Source organism: Mizuhopecten yessoensis, unplaced genomic scaffold (genome assembly GCF_002113885.1).
Source record: "Mizuhopecten yessoensis strain PY_sf001 unplaced genomic scaffold, ASM211388v2 scaffold6135_2, whole genome shotgun sequence".
NCBI classification, from domain to species: domain Eukaryota; kingdom Metazoa; phylum Mollusca; class Bivalvia; order Pectinida; family Pectinidae; genus Mizuhopecten; species Mizuhopecten yessoensis.
Window position 1 is genome coordinate 146311 of NW_018406398.1, and position 15932 is coordinate 162242.

General features: G+C 35.3%; 1 protein-coding gene across 1 annotated transcript in view; it reads left to right on the forward strand.

Moving 5' to 3' along the window:
• Positions 1-15932, forward strand: part of LOC110451630 — a 101626-nt gene that overhangs the window by 51898 nt on the left and 33796 nt on the right. Inside the window, exons 8-11 of the mRNA XM_021499748.1 lie at positions 2928-2979; positions 3897-4040; positions 14178-14384; positions 15051-15257. Of these exons, the coding sequence (XP_021355423.1) occupies positions 2928-2979; positions 3897-4040; positions 14178-14384; positions 15051-15257 (610 nt within the window). The remainder of the gene's footprint in view (positions 1-2927; positions 2980-3896; positions 4041-14177; positions 14385-15050; positions 15258-15932) is intronic.

Genomic DNA, 15932 nt, shown 5'->3' on the forward strand with positions numbered 1-15932 from the left:
TCTTTCACCAGGAGATATGCACCAGCGGTTACTAAACATCGAATTACTTATTAATTGATATGTTTTTGTAAGCAAGTAAATGTTTTATGTAAAATATTGCTAAAATGAATTGATGTATGCCAATATGCGCACACGTGTGTGTCATGTGTGATCCGATAATTCAAAGAATACAAGCAACAAAATACACATTTTCCGTAGTTTCTTCTTGGTTTTAAATATCATTTTACATCAATGAAAAAAAAATCATAGAAACACATTTAAAAAAAATATATTCAGAGATCGATTTTCGGAGCATGAACATCGTTTTTTTTCCAGATTTTTTGGGTGCGCAAAATATTCGAGTAGAAGCTTTTTTCCCGATTTTCAGCCTCAAAAAGTACCTGCGCAAATTACACAGGTGCGCAAATTACATGGGTTTTTATGGTACACTTCCGCTATAGACCTATCACACTACATCCATTTCTGTATCAGTACACTTCCGCTATAGACCTATCACACTATATCCACTTCTGTATCAGTACACTTCCGCTATAGACCTATCACACTATATCCACTTCTGTATCAGTACACTTCCGCTATAGACCTTTCACACTACATATACTTCTGTATCAGTACACTTCCGCTATAGACCTATCACACTACATCCACTTCTGTATCAGTACATTTCCGCTAAAGACCTGTCACACTACATCCACTTCTGTATCGATCAGTACACTTCCGCTATAAACCTATCACACTACATCCACTTTCATTCTCCACTTTAACTATTCTACAGCTAACACAAAAACTAACAAAAACATGGATATAGCTACTCTAAAACTACAAAAATTAAACAATTCTCAATTGCACGCTTTCCGTTATATATGGTCCTAGTACCTATAAGAGTGTAGCTCTTGGGCGCCCGAGCGAAGCTCTTTAATGGTAACACATGTGTGCATAAACAGAGTTGCTTCCCCTTGCTATACATTGCCCTTGGTTTTTTTCGTCCGGAAGTAGCCATTCAGTGGGGAAATCGTATAAGTGTATTCTTGAAGCATTAGCAAAGACAATAATGTTTCATTTTTATCATCGTGCTAGGAAACAGAATATAAACGTATACAAAATTGTTGTTATACTTCTACACTTTCAGATTTTGATAAAAACTAATATACATTCTGAGTGGAAAAGTCCATCATATGAAATGTGATACTGTTACACGCATGAATCTTCGTTCAGAGATTATCATACTATGACGTCACAAACACGTCATACTCCATCAGCCTTCATCGGTTATTTCTGGAAGGATGAAAAACAACCGGAAAATCTAGGAACTGATATCCGTTGCATTATCTTTTCTTCGGTGCTTTAGAACTTTTTTTTTATTTCTATTTTTGTCACAGGCACAAAAAGTAAAAGCGCGGATATTTTCTGAATATCCTTTTTGTCATCAATCCATAGGTTCTGTTAATATTTCTGCCAGGAGATATCTTCTAAAAGAGCCGGCATTAAACCAAATGTTGCCAGGTCTACGTGTACATGTATTTGTTCATCATCTAAAATTTCATCAGCCTTTGAAAACCAGTTGTTGAGAATATGAACGAAATAACTAAAATATTTGAAGTCTTTTTATAGTCTTTACATAATATTTTTATACATTACCACTCATAAAAGAAACAATTGATAATGCATTTATGTTGAAATCAACAATGATTTTCCAGACACCAACAGGAGTTTAACGCCATTTTTCAGCAACGTATTACTGTTTTACACCGCGTGCCAATTTATAACAAGTACAGGCAGAAACTGTTTAATTTTATTTGGCATCCTTACCTGTCAAACCTTGTTGACTGTAACAAAATTTGAAATTCAATCCGGTGTTCAGGATGCAACATAAATTGAGCCTATATATCGCTATAATGACATCCAGTCTTCTGACAGGAAAAGTTCGACGATTCTTCAAAAACGGACGTGCTATTCATACTTCCCATAACAGACTTAAATAAAAAAAATCCACAAATTTGCCCCGGTCTCCCTTAATTGTTATGTAGGTCTTAAATTAGAGCTTTTGTTTTATTGTCATTCCATCACTTGCCAACTTTAAATAAAGCTTATCTGATCTCATTCTGAAATCAGTTATTTTTATTTCATTCTGATCGAATCAGTAAATATCAGAGATCAACAAAAGCAACCCTCTTTTTAGGCTTTGCTTTTTCATATTAGATGCTAAGTTAGCTTGCACAACTATTGGTCAAAGTGATGGTGATATATTTTGTAATTGCATAAGGACATTATTGATTAATTGTAAAACTAGACCAGAACTTACTGAAGGTACTCCATGGAAGTACTTAAACACAGTTCTATATTAGAGCTGACTAAATAAAGAAATTTCAATAGGTATTCTACAGGTAATACTACAAAATAATTGTCTACAGTAATTATTAGGGTCCTGCATTAGAGATGGGGTTGCCATATGATAATCACTGTGTCCATCTGTAATGTCTGTCTTGTCGTCCACACTTCCATAAATATTGTTCAATTTTGATAAAACGTTGTATGCATGTACATCATACAAAGGCTGTAGCTAATTCCGAACTGAGGCAAAATTAATCCATGCAGAATAAATACATGTACTGTGCAGCAGTCTTATTGGTCACTTTATATGACGAGAGAGACTTATAACTTCAAAGTTGAGCACATTCTGTGCATAATTAATTAGTGTCCTGTGCTCTAATTGGTCAATTTCCTAACTTTTTTTTCTGCAAGATAATTTGCTTAAACATCGTTAGATTTTTATGAAACTTGGTATGCATGTGTACACATTATACGGAGACTAAGGCTATGTTCGAAGTTGAGCAAAATCAACAAATCATATATTAGCATATTGTGCTCTGATTGGTTGACTGTTTCTGTGAAAAGTTATGGCATGTATAAGATGATTTAAATTTCAGGTTTTCAAGATCTATGAGGAGTACAGAAGCTTTGGGTGCAGTGAAACTCTTGGTATGTATCACAGAAGTCAAATTTTTTTTTTTTTTCAATTTTTAACTCACCTACATGTACCTGAACGCAAGGGATTCCTGTTGACCATTTTATTGTTATATCAGTTTCTATACGCCCTGCTGGATATCTCAAATATTTTTCAACAGACTAATATAACTTTGAATCAGTGGAGTGAATGTTATCACAATTATCTGACCATGATTAATAGACTTATTCCCCTTGGTTTCATTGATTCACTATTACTAAATGTATTCCAGAATGCTTATTGCACTCATTGATCTACAACATATGTTGAATTATTTCTCCTTTAACGTCAATTACTCACAAATATTTCATATATTTCAATTATACAAACAACTGCTCATTCAACGTGTGACAGGTGTATATGTATCGCTTTTGTTGGGTGTGACCTCTTGTTTTAGACAATGAACTTTAATAAATGTTCTTTTATCATGAAAATTATTCATGGTTTTATAAAAGACCTAATTATGTCTCCTCTTATTCCTCAGTTTGTGCTGGAATATCAATATTTTAAGTCATTATTCAGAAGAAATTTCTTAATTTGGTTAAGTTTCTGAAGTATATCAATTAATCCTCTATATTCTTTTCTTTTCTGGTTGGTTCGCACTATCCAACAAACATCTATGGAAACTGTTGGTATTTTGACTTAAATTGGCCATTGTTGACAACTTCTTTTGTAAAAGATATTTAATCGTTATCACCAAACTGAGGTGGACTCTTATTCCAAATAACTTATGAAGGGTTTCATGATCAGTTGTCACATGATTTGGTCATCACAACAAGAGAAATCAATAAATCCCACAAAATTTCTCATTTTAATCAATTGTTCCTATTTTTGAAGTTGCTGGGTATTCATGAAATATATCTTTGAGAGAGTCCCCACTTGTATGTTGTAGAAGACGATCCTCCGTACAATGTCATTGAGGCCAGGATTCCAACACCGGTGACATCAGTTCAGATACAGGTTCTGCCTTTCCATGGATGCTGGTGGAGAGTTCATGCCCTGGTGGAATTTGTGACAATTGGACAGGTTCATCAAGGTATTTATATAGACCAGTTAGAGGATTACCACATGACTATAAGAAACCACCAGTCAATTTTACCTATGTCTAATGAGGTGTAACTCAAGTAAGAACCATTTTATCACTCACACTAACTTGTAACAGCATACATAATACAAGCAGTAGCATGTACTACTATTGTATTGTATAGGGCTTACAATACTTAATTTATCAATCATAACTTCCACTCAGTGAGAAAGGAAGGCTCCATCTATTGAGACCCATCTACCATTGTCAATGAAGTTGAACAAGGATCTAAAACTAAATTCAATATATCTACTGAATACAGCTAAGCCGCCCGTACAATATAAACTTCAATTTTGAAAAACTTGGAAAGTATAAAAGTGCCTTACACTCTCAGAGATCCAGTACGTTTTACAAATGTTTTAATTAGGGCCCCGTATCGGAGATACCGGTGCCCTATAGTAATCACTCTGTCTGTCTGTCTGTCTGTCCGTCCACAAATTCTGTTCCTGGCTGATAACTTTGGTATTTATTGACCGATGTACATGAAACTTGGTCAAGATGTTCAGTTCACAAAAATACACCTTGAGGTAAAAAATCAAGGTCAAAGGTCAAGGTCATTAGATTCAAAGGTCAAGGTCAAATTTGCATCTTTTCACTGATGAACATTTTGTTATGACATTATGAGGCAGAGTTGATCAGAATTAAACAAGGAGTCAACTGACCAAAGGTCAAGGTCATTGGGTCAGGGGTCAAGGTAAAATTTTGTAGCTTTTCACTGGTGAACATTTCGTTATGACATTATGAAGCAAAGTTGTTCGGAATCAAACAAAGAGAAACACTGAGGTAAAAAGTCGAGGTCAAATGTCAAGGTCATTAGATTCAAAGGTCAAGGTCAAATTTGCATCTTTTCACTGATAAACATTTTGTTATGACATGATGAAGCAAAGTTGATCAGAATTAAACAAGGAGTCAACTGACCAAAGGTCAAGGTCATTGGGTCAGAGGTCAAGGTTAAATTTTGTACCTTTTCCCTGATGAACATTTTGTTATGACATTATGAAGCAATGTTGTTCAGAACTTAACACAGAGTCAACTGACCTTAGGTCCAGGTTACGGGGTCCAAAGGGTCAAGGTCAAGTTTTGTATTTTTCACTGATGAACATTTTGTTATGATATCAAGAAGCAAAGTTGGTCGGAATTAAAGAATAAGTCAACTGACCAAAGTTCAGGGTCACTAGGTTAATGGTCAAGGTCATTTGGGTCCAAAGGTCAAAGACAAAGTGGATCTCTGACTTTGACCCTGGCTCTTGATGTAGGAGGTATATAAGGTGAAATAAAACAAATCAAAGCTAACAAATGAGTATTGCACCGGTATTTACATTTCTGTTAGCCCAGCAAATATGGAGGTGGAAGGAAACAAGACTCACATCATAGTACATGTAAAATGTATATTTTGCTTCCTTGCGATTCTTTTTGAAGTCCAAATGTCAAACGTCAAGCTCAGCTATATGGGCAGATTGCTTCTTGATGATTATGGGGGATATATTGCCACACGACGGGGCCCTTACTGACCTGTCAGTGTTCTAGTTGTGTTTCTGTAGCTGGGTTTCCAATTTCTTGCCCAACTCTTAAAGTCAAAACGGAGAACAGTGAACATGCATAAACAAGTGAAATGTTGCTAAAATGAAATTGAAAATATCAGTTAATCTGTTTCCTGGCTTCTGTGTGTTTATTTTGATATACATTCATATATCGAGCATTATATATACATGCCATAACTTTACGGTGCAAAATAGTGAGATCAGTGATTTTTTTTGGTGAGATTTAGTCAAGAATCGTGATATATTTTCTCTGAATTTGTGAAAAATTTGTGATACATTTAAAACAGGAATAATACTGCAAATAACATGGTTTTATCCCTTTTGTGTTTTTCTGAAGTCTGTAGTTACTTTGTTGGAACCAAATTTGGAGATTTATTGATATTTTAAAGAATTTTAGGGAAGTTTACATGTGACATATGGCTTGATATAGCTTTCAACATTCAAAAGTAAATATATCACGATACAAATCTATTAAAGACGATTTCCTGTTTATTTTGCTGTTGCTAGTATTACAGCATATGGATGTTGAGTCCAATCCTGGTCCTGTGGAAGGCGAGCTTTCTATTTTTCATTTAAATATTAGGAGTGCAAGGAATAAAATTGAATACATAGAAAACATTGCAGGTGAATATGATATAATTTGTCTCACCGAAACGCATCTTGATGTTGAGGTCCCCAGAGGTGAGTTATTGATAGGAGGCTTCCACTCTCCTTTTAGACTCGATAGAAATTTTGCGGTTGGGGGTATTTTAGTATATGTAAATGAGGCTTTAAAGTTAGTAGGCAGCTGGTTAACCTCGAAGGCCCCGACACCGAAGTATTATGGTTTCAGGTATTTCTTCCTGACAAATGTCTAATAAATGTCTAATAATCGGGACAGCATATACTGTTCTGCTTATCACAATAATCAATTTTGGGATGATCTTCGGGCTTCAATAAATGATGCTGTAGAATTATCAAGAAATATTATTTTGATAGGAGACCACAATGTTGACATGCTAACCATGTCCCAGAATCATGCTTTTGCTGACAGTATATATTGATACTTTTAATTTTACATATGTTATAAATGAACCTACACGAATAGGTCCCACCAGGTCCAGTTTACTTGATCCAATTTTAGTGTCAGAATCTTTGTCCTGCACCGACTCCTACGTCATAGCTACCGAAAACTCCTTTACTGACAACGAAGGTTGTCACTTATATTTCCGTCCCGTTATTTATTAAACCCGTCTACAAACGAAAAATTTGGTTATATAAAGAGGTGACTATGTATTATTTAATCACCTTATCGAGGAATATGACTGGAATACTCTTTTTGCTACATGTAACTCTGTTGATTCGTCTAGCGAACGTTTTACTGAGTTTTTTTCTCGATTTTGCTTGTAGAACAAAATTAACACCACATAGAGAAGTTACTATAAGACCTAACGATAAGCCATGGATGAATTCAGACCTGAGAAAAAATATGAGACTACACGATAGATTACGAAAAACAGCCAAGCATTCTAAAAACAGTGAAACAAAGTTAATAACATGAAAAAGCATGCTAGAAAATCCTTCTATGAAAATGTTGGAAATCTTATTGATTTTTATTACTCATCTGATCCTAAGAATTATTGGGAAATTCAGGGACCTCGCAGTCTATTCCTACTTCAGTTGATTCAACATCAGGACGTTTATTAATTGACGATAAGGACAAATCAAATTTATTGAATAATTATTTTTGCAGTATCACTAACATAGATGATAATAATACTGATATTCCTATTTTAGAACCGAAAACGGAGATTCATTTGAATCTCCTATATTTAACTACAATGAAATATGTGATGTCTTGTTGAATTTAAAACTTGGCAAAGCCTCAGGCATGGATGAAATCAGCCACCATATGTTGAAGTACACTGCAAAAACTGTATGTAAACCACTTGAACTTCTTTTTAACTTATCGTTATCTACTTGTATTTATCCTGATATTTGGAAATTTGCTAAAGTCATGCTGCTTTTTAAGAAGGGTGATAGGCATTCTCCTTCTGACTATAGACTGATTTCTCTTTTGTCTATGGTTGGTAAAACATTTGAAAGGGTTATCTTTAAGTACTTGTATAATTATTTTTTTGAAAATTCTCTGTTTTATCAGTACCAATCAGGATTTATGCCTGGCCACTCAGCTGTGTATCAATTACTCGAATTATATCATAATATTTGTCTTGATTCTTGAAGTTTTCTGTGACATCTCAAAAGCTTTTGACAGAGTCTGGCATAATGGTTTATTAGTCAAGTTAAAATCATATGGTATCTCAGGAAATTTCCTTTCTTGGATCAAAAACTACTTAAATAACAGACAACAGAAAGTGTTTATAAATAATTCTTCTTCTGATGCTGGTTTGATATGTGCTGGAGTTCCTCAGGGTTCAATTCTTGGACCATTGTTTTTCTTAATTTATATAAATGATATTGCCTAAGTACTAAAATCTATACTTTAGAATATGCATGTGAGGTTAGGGATGGTTGTACTCTGGTCGATTCTGAAAAGTTAGAGAGGGCTCAACGTGAAGTAGCTAGAATAATTACAGGTTTACCGTCATGTGCTATTTTCCAATTCTGGTTAATAAAATATGTTTAAAGTATTAAAGACAAAAAATTATGATTTAATTGCTTAACAGTTCACACATCAGTGAGCATGACACCAAGTCATGCGCCGCTAAATCAGCCGGCCGGCTAGCTGGCCATTCACATACAGTATCTATGCTGCTAATTGGCCTGAGTGGCCTGTAATTAAGTGGCTGGCCTGTGACTTTAGACCTCTCAGTGACCATGCAAGGTCAGTGTGAAACCATGTAGTTATTGTTTATTCACTAAAATTTGCCAAACTTTGCTTCTTTTCATGAATACGATCAAAAATTTGTGCAAAATGTGTCTCATGTTGTGAGTAATTTTCTGAAGTACATTTCGTGAGTGTCTCGCTCAAAATCGTTAAATATGTCATAGCTACAATTCAGTGTCAGTGAGTTAGAGTTACCTCCCTTGATATACTGGCCATGGGATGAACTTTTATAATGAGAACCAGCTACGTACATTGATAAAAAGTAAATTGTATGGCCCCCTTGATCGTGTTATATGTGGAGTTTACTTTAGTTGTACAAGTTATCAACTGAAGGCATTCAAATCTGAGTTTATATTAAAAGCTGTTAAGTATTACTTTTTATATAAAGTTGCAATTTAAGCTGATCCACAACATCAGGAGTTATACATAATGTATGACCAAACCATATTTCAGATCCACAACATGAAGAGTTACATAATGTATGACCAAGCCTCTGGTCGATTCTGAAAAGTTAGAGATTATACATAATGTAGATCCACAACATGAAGAGTTACATAATGTATGACCAAACCGTATTTCAGAGCCACAGCATCAGGAGTTACATAATGTATGACGAAACTGTATTTCAGATCCACAGCATCAGGAGTTATACATAATGTATGAACAAACCGTATTTCAGATGCACAGCATGAGGAGTTATACATAATGTATGACCAAACCATATTTCAGATCCACAGCATCAGGAGTTATACATAATGTATGACCAAACCGTATTTCAGATCTAAAGCATCAGGAGTTATACATAATGTATGACCAAACCGTATTTCAGATCCAAAGCATCAGGAGTTATACATAATGTATTACCAAACCGTATTTCAGATCCACAGCATCAGGAGTTATACATAATGTATGACCAAACCGTATTTCAGATCCACAGCATGAGGAGTTACATAATCTATGACCAAACTGTATTTCAGATCCAAAGCATGAGGAGTTACATAATGTATGACCAAACCGTATTTCAGATCCACAGCATCAGGAGGTATACATAATGTATGACCAAACCGTATTTCAGATGCACAGCATAAGGAGTTACATAATGTATGACCAAACCGTATTTCAGATCCACAGCATAAGGAGTTACATAATGTATGACCAAACCGTATTTCAGATGCAGAGCATAAGGAGTTACATAATGTATGACCAAACAGTATTTCAGATCCACAGCATGAGGAGTTTCATAATCTATGACCAAACCATATTTCAGATCCATAGCATCAGGAGTTGTACATAATGTATGACCAAACTGTATTTCAGATCCACAGCATCAGGAGTTATACATGTATGACCAAACCGTATTTCAGATCTAAAGCATCAGGAGTTATACATAATGTATTACCAAACCGTATTTCAGATCCACAGCATGAGGAGTTACATAATCTATGACCAAACCATATTTCAGATCCATAGCATCAGGAGTTATACATAATGTATGACCAAACTGTATTTCAGATGCACAGCATCAGGAGTTACATAATGTATGACCAAACCGTATTTCAGATCCACAGTATCAGGAGTTATACATAATGTATGATCAAACCGTATTTCAGATCCTCAGCATCAGGAGTTATACATAATGTATGAACAAACCGTATTTCAGATCCACAGCATCAGGAGTTACATAATGTATGACCAAACCGTATTTCAGATCCACAGCATCAGGAGTTATACATAATGTATGACCAAACTGTATTTCAGATGCACAGCATCAGGAGTTACATAATGTATGACCAAACCGTATTTCAAATCCAAAGCATTAGGAGTTGTACATAATGTATGACCAAACCGTATTTTAGATCCACAGCATGTGGAGTTACATAATGTATGACCAAACCGTATTTCAGATCCACAGCATAAGGAGTTATATATAATGTATGACCAAACCGTATATTAGATGCACAGTATCAGGAGTTGTACATAATGTATGATCAAACCGTATTTCAGATGCACAGCATGAGGAGTTACACAATGTATGACCAAACCGTATTTCAGATCCACAGCATGAGGAGTTAAATAATGTATGACCAAACCGTATTTCAGATCCACAGCATCAGGAGTTATACATAATGTATGTCCAAACCGTATTTCAGATGCACAGCATCAGGATTAATACATAACGTATGACCAAACCGTATTTCAGATGCACAGCATGAGGAGTTACACAATGTATGACAAAACCGTATTTCAGATGCACAGCATGAGGAGTTACATAATGTATGACCAAACCGTATATTAGATGCACAGCATAAGGAGTTATACATGATGTATGACCAAACCGTATTTCAGATCCAAAGCATCAGGAGTTACATAATGTATGACCAAACCGTATTTCAGATACAAAGCATGAGGAGTTACATAATGTATGACCAAACCGTATTTCAGATCCAAAGCATCAGGAGTAACATAATGTATGACCAAACCGTATTTCAGATCCACAGTATCAGGAGTTATACATAATGTATGACCAAACCGTATTTCAGATACAAAGCATGAGGAGTTACATAATGTATGACCAAACCTTATTTCAGATCCACAGCATCAGGAGTTATAAATAATGTATGACCAAACTGTATTTCAGATCCACACCATCAGGAGTTATACATAATGTATGACCAAATCATATTTCAGATCCACAGCATCAGGAGTTATAAATAATGTATGACCAAACTGTATTTCAGATCCACAGCATCAGGAGTTATACATAATGTATGACCAAACCGTATGTCAGATCCACAGCATCAGGAGTTATACATAATGTATGACCAAACCTTATATTAGATGCACAGTATCAGGAGTTATACATAATGTATGACCAAACCGTATTTCAGATCTAAAGCATCAGGGGTTATACATAATGTATGACCAAACCGTATTTCAGATCCACAGCATCAGGAGTTATACATAATGTATGACCAAACTGTATTTCAGATGCATAGCATGAGGAGTAACATAATGTATGACCAAACTGTATTTCAGATCCAAAGCATCAGGAGTTATACATAATGTATGACCAAACCGTATTTCAGATGCACAGCATGAGGAGTTACATAATGTATGACCGAACCGTATTTCAGATCCACAGCATCAGGAGTTACATAATGTATGACCAAACCGTATTTCAGATCCAAAGCATTAGGAGTTACATAATGTATGACCAAACCGTATTTCAGATCCACAGCATGAGGAGTTACATAATGTATGACCAATCCGTATTTCAGATGCACAGCATGATATGAGGAGATACATAATGTACGACCAAACCTTATTTCAGATCCGCAGCATCAGGAGTTATACATAATGTATGATCAAACCGTATTTCAGATGCACAGCATGATATGAGGAGTTACATAATGTACGACCAAACCTTATTTCAGATCCACAGCATCAGGAGTTATACATAATGTATGACCAAACCGTATTTCAGATGCACAGCATGATATGAGGAGTTACATAATGTACGACCAAACCTTATCTCAGATCCACAGCATCAGGAGTTATACATAATGTATGACCAAACCATATTTCAGATGCACAGCATGAGGAGTTACATAATGTATGACCAATCCGTATTTCAGATGCACAGCATGATATGAGGAGTTACATAATGTACGACCAAACCTTATTTCAGATCCACAGCATCAGGAGTTATACATAATGTATGATCAAACCGTATTTCAGATCCACAGCATCAGGAGTTATACATAATGTACATGTATGTCCAAACGTATTTCAGATGCACAGCATCAGGAGTAATACATAACGTATGACCAAACCGTATTTCAGATCCACAGCATGAGGAGTTACATAATGTATGACCAAACCGTATTTCAGATCCACAGCATCAGGAGTTATACATAATGTATGACCAAACCGTATTTCAGATCCACAGCATGAGGAGTTACATAATGTATGACCAAACCGTATTTCAGATCCACAGCATCAGGAGTTATACATAATGTATGACCAAACCGTATTTCAGATCCACAGCATGAGGAGTTACATAATGTATGACCAAACCGTATTTCAGATCCACAGCATCAGGAGTTATACATAATGTATGACCAAACCGTATTTCAGATCCACAGCATGAGGAGTTACATAATGTATGACCAAACCGTATTTCAGATCCACAGCATCAGGAGTTATACATAATGTATGACCAAACCGTATTTCAGATCCACAGCATGAGGAGTTACATAATGTATGACCAAACCGTATTTCAGATCCACAGCATCAGGAGTTATACATAATGTATGACCAAACCGTATTTCAGATCCACAGCATGAGGAGTTACATAATGTATGACCAAACCGTATTTCAGATCCACAGCATCAGGAGTTATACATAATGTATGACCAAACCGTATTTCAGATCCACAGCATGAGGAGTTACATAATGTATGACCAAACCGTATTTCAGATCCACAGCATCAGGAGTTATACATAATGTATGACCAAACCGTATTTCAGATCCACAGCATGAGGAGTTACATAATGTATGACCAAACCGTATTTCAGATCCACAGCATCAGGAGTTATACATAATGTATGACCAAACCGTATTTCAGATCCACAGCATGAGGAGTTACATAATGTATGACCAAACCGTATTTCAGATCCACAGCATGAGGAGATACATAATGTATGACCAAACCGTATTTCAGATCCACAGCATCAGGAGTTATACATAATGTATGACCAAACCGTATTTCAGATCCACAGCATGAGGAGTTACATAATGTATGACCAAACCGTATTTCAGATCCACAGCATCAGGAGTTATACATAATGTATGACCAAACCGTATTTCAGATCCACAGCATGAGGAGTTACATAATGTATGACCAAACCGTATTTCAGATCCACAGCATGAGGAGATACATAATGTATGACCAAACCGTATTTCAGATCCACAGCATCAGGAGTTATACATAATGTATGACCAAACCGTATTTCAGATCCACAGCATGTGGAGTTACATAATGTATGACCAAACCGTATTTCAGATCCACAGCATCAGGAGTTACATAATGTATGACCAAACCGTATTTCAGATCCACAGCATCAGGAGTTACATAATGTATGATCAAACCGTATTTCAGATCCACATCATCAGGAGTTATACATAATGTATGATCAAACCATATTTCAGATCCACAGCATCAGGAGTTATACATCATGTATGACCAGACTATTTCAGATCCACAGCATCAGGAGTTACATAATGTATGACCAAACCGTATTTCAGATGCACAGCATGAGGAGTTACATAATGTATGACCAAACCATATTTCAGATCCACAGCATGAGGAGTTACATAATGTATATAGATTCCTCGTTAAAAAAAAAAAATGACCGGTATATTTAATTTTTGAATTATTTTTTGAAGATTTTGAAGATTTCTTATGTTGTATGACTAAATACTATTGCAGATCCACAGCATCAGGAGTTATTTAATGTATGACCAAATCCTATTTCAGATCCACAGCATCAGGAGTTATACATAATGTATATAGATTCCTCGTTAAAAAAAATGACCGGTATATTTAATTTTTGAATTATTTTTTGAAGATTTTGAAGATTTCTTATGTTGTATGACTAAATACTATTGCAGATCCACAGCATCAGGAGTTATTTAATGTATGACCAAATCCTATTTCAGATCCACAGTATGAAAAGTTACGTCATAGCAGCTGCACCAAGGAATGGATCACGAAGGACTCCCAGTATTACCTTCGTATCAGGACTCTATGTGATACAGATGACAAATTCACAAAAGGAATCAAAGCTGCATTGGAAATCACTTCGGAAGAGAGAATCACATCTATGGGATTTGTTGTGGTGCCCTTGCAGGACCCATTTTCAAAAAGTAATTGTCGTTTATGTGGGCCAAAACAGCAAATTATGGCCTGGCAAAGCATCATATCTCACCATTGTCCATCAAATTTTCATTTAAAAGACTATATCTTTAGAATACCTTGAGGTATTTGACTGAATTTGATATGCAACATCCATTAATCAAGAAATTTCAAATTTGCATAAGTAAAGGGTATGTCACGTACTGAGTGCAAAGGGTCCAGACCATTAGGGGAAATACAGTTAAACCATTAAAAATTCTACATCATGGATATTAGAGGATATTGCTTTTGACTAAGATTAAGGTATGATACATTAGGGGTATTACATGTTGTATAAATGCATTTTAGAGAGTAAATCTTATAAAGACAACTTCTTCAACAAAGATTGACAAATTTTGAATGTATTTCTGTAAATGAAGCTATCTTTAATACCTGCTAAAGGGTATGATGTCTCAAATTGTCAGAAATATTTAAAAATTATTTTCTAGTTCGGATAACAATTAGAAACATTTAAGCGACAAAGGCTCTATTTACCATTTGTTATATTTTCATTGCATGTAAAAAGCATATTTTTACATTTTGAATTTTGGAATGGTGAGTTTTTACATAAATTGTTCGCTTTTTTTCCAATTTTCACACATACAATCAAATTGTTATGTTTACTACTTTAACTGCAGAAGAACTGACATGCAAGGACCAAGCAAAGATGATCAAGAGAGCAGTTTTGGAAGTTAAAGAGTATAACAAGTACTTGCAGGAAATCAAAATACTTGTTAAGTCAACAGAGGACTTCAATTGTTTTCTAGCGTGCAAGGAGTCAAAAATAGAATCACAGGAACATGGCCATTTTGCATTCTTAAAGAAACTTTCTCTTTTTAGTGCAGGTAAGATTATTTATAAAACAGTTTGGTAATATTTTACTTACCTGGTCCAAAGTATCATTGATCTTATGCCAAGGCACAGTGTTTGCCTGCTGTTGGGGGGGGTAAGGCTAAGTGGCTAAGACCCAATAAAGGACTCATTTTATGAGGCGAATTAATCTTCAAAAGTCTACTACTCTGGAACAACTGCACTTATTGTTAGGTCAACAACATCACAAGGTGTCCATGTTCTGTATGATTGAAGTTTATGAATACCTAAAGGGCCAGATTCAAGGTCTACAATTTGAATTTAGGGCATTTCTAAATCAGAATTATAATCCTCCGTAATGCTCAGACTATACATATATACCAGTAACTAGTTTAAGATGGTCATATTTTATGTAAATTAAGTAAGCGCAACTCCTCGGCCAAGGAGATTCAATGTTTTATAACTGAAAAGTGTGCTATTCTGAAGGTTCAAATGCTTCAAATGACTAATCCTTATAGGATTTAAACCTAATTTTGCATAAAGCATCCAGGGACCAAGTGGATTAATGCTTTATCAGATGTATGGCTTCTTATGTGAGATATGATACAGATAAATATTTAAAAGACTACTTGTTCAGTATGAATGAAATGTTTTTGCCTATATGTAGGCTTATGGTATGATGCAACTTTCATTCTCCATCCATTTGTCCG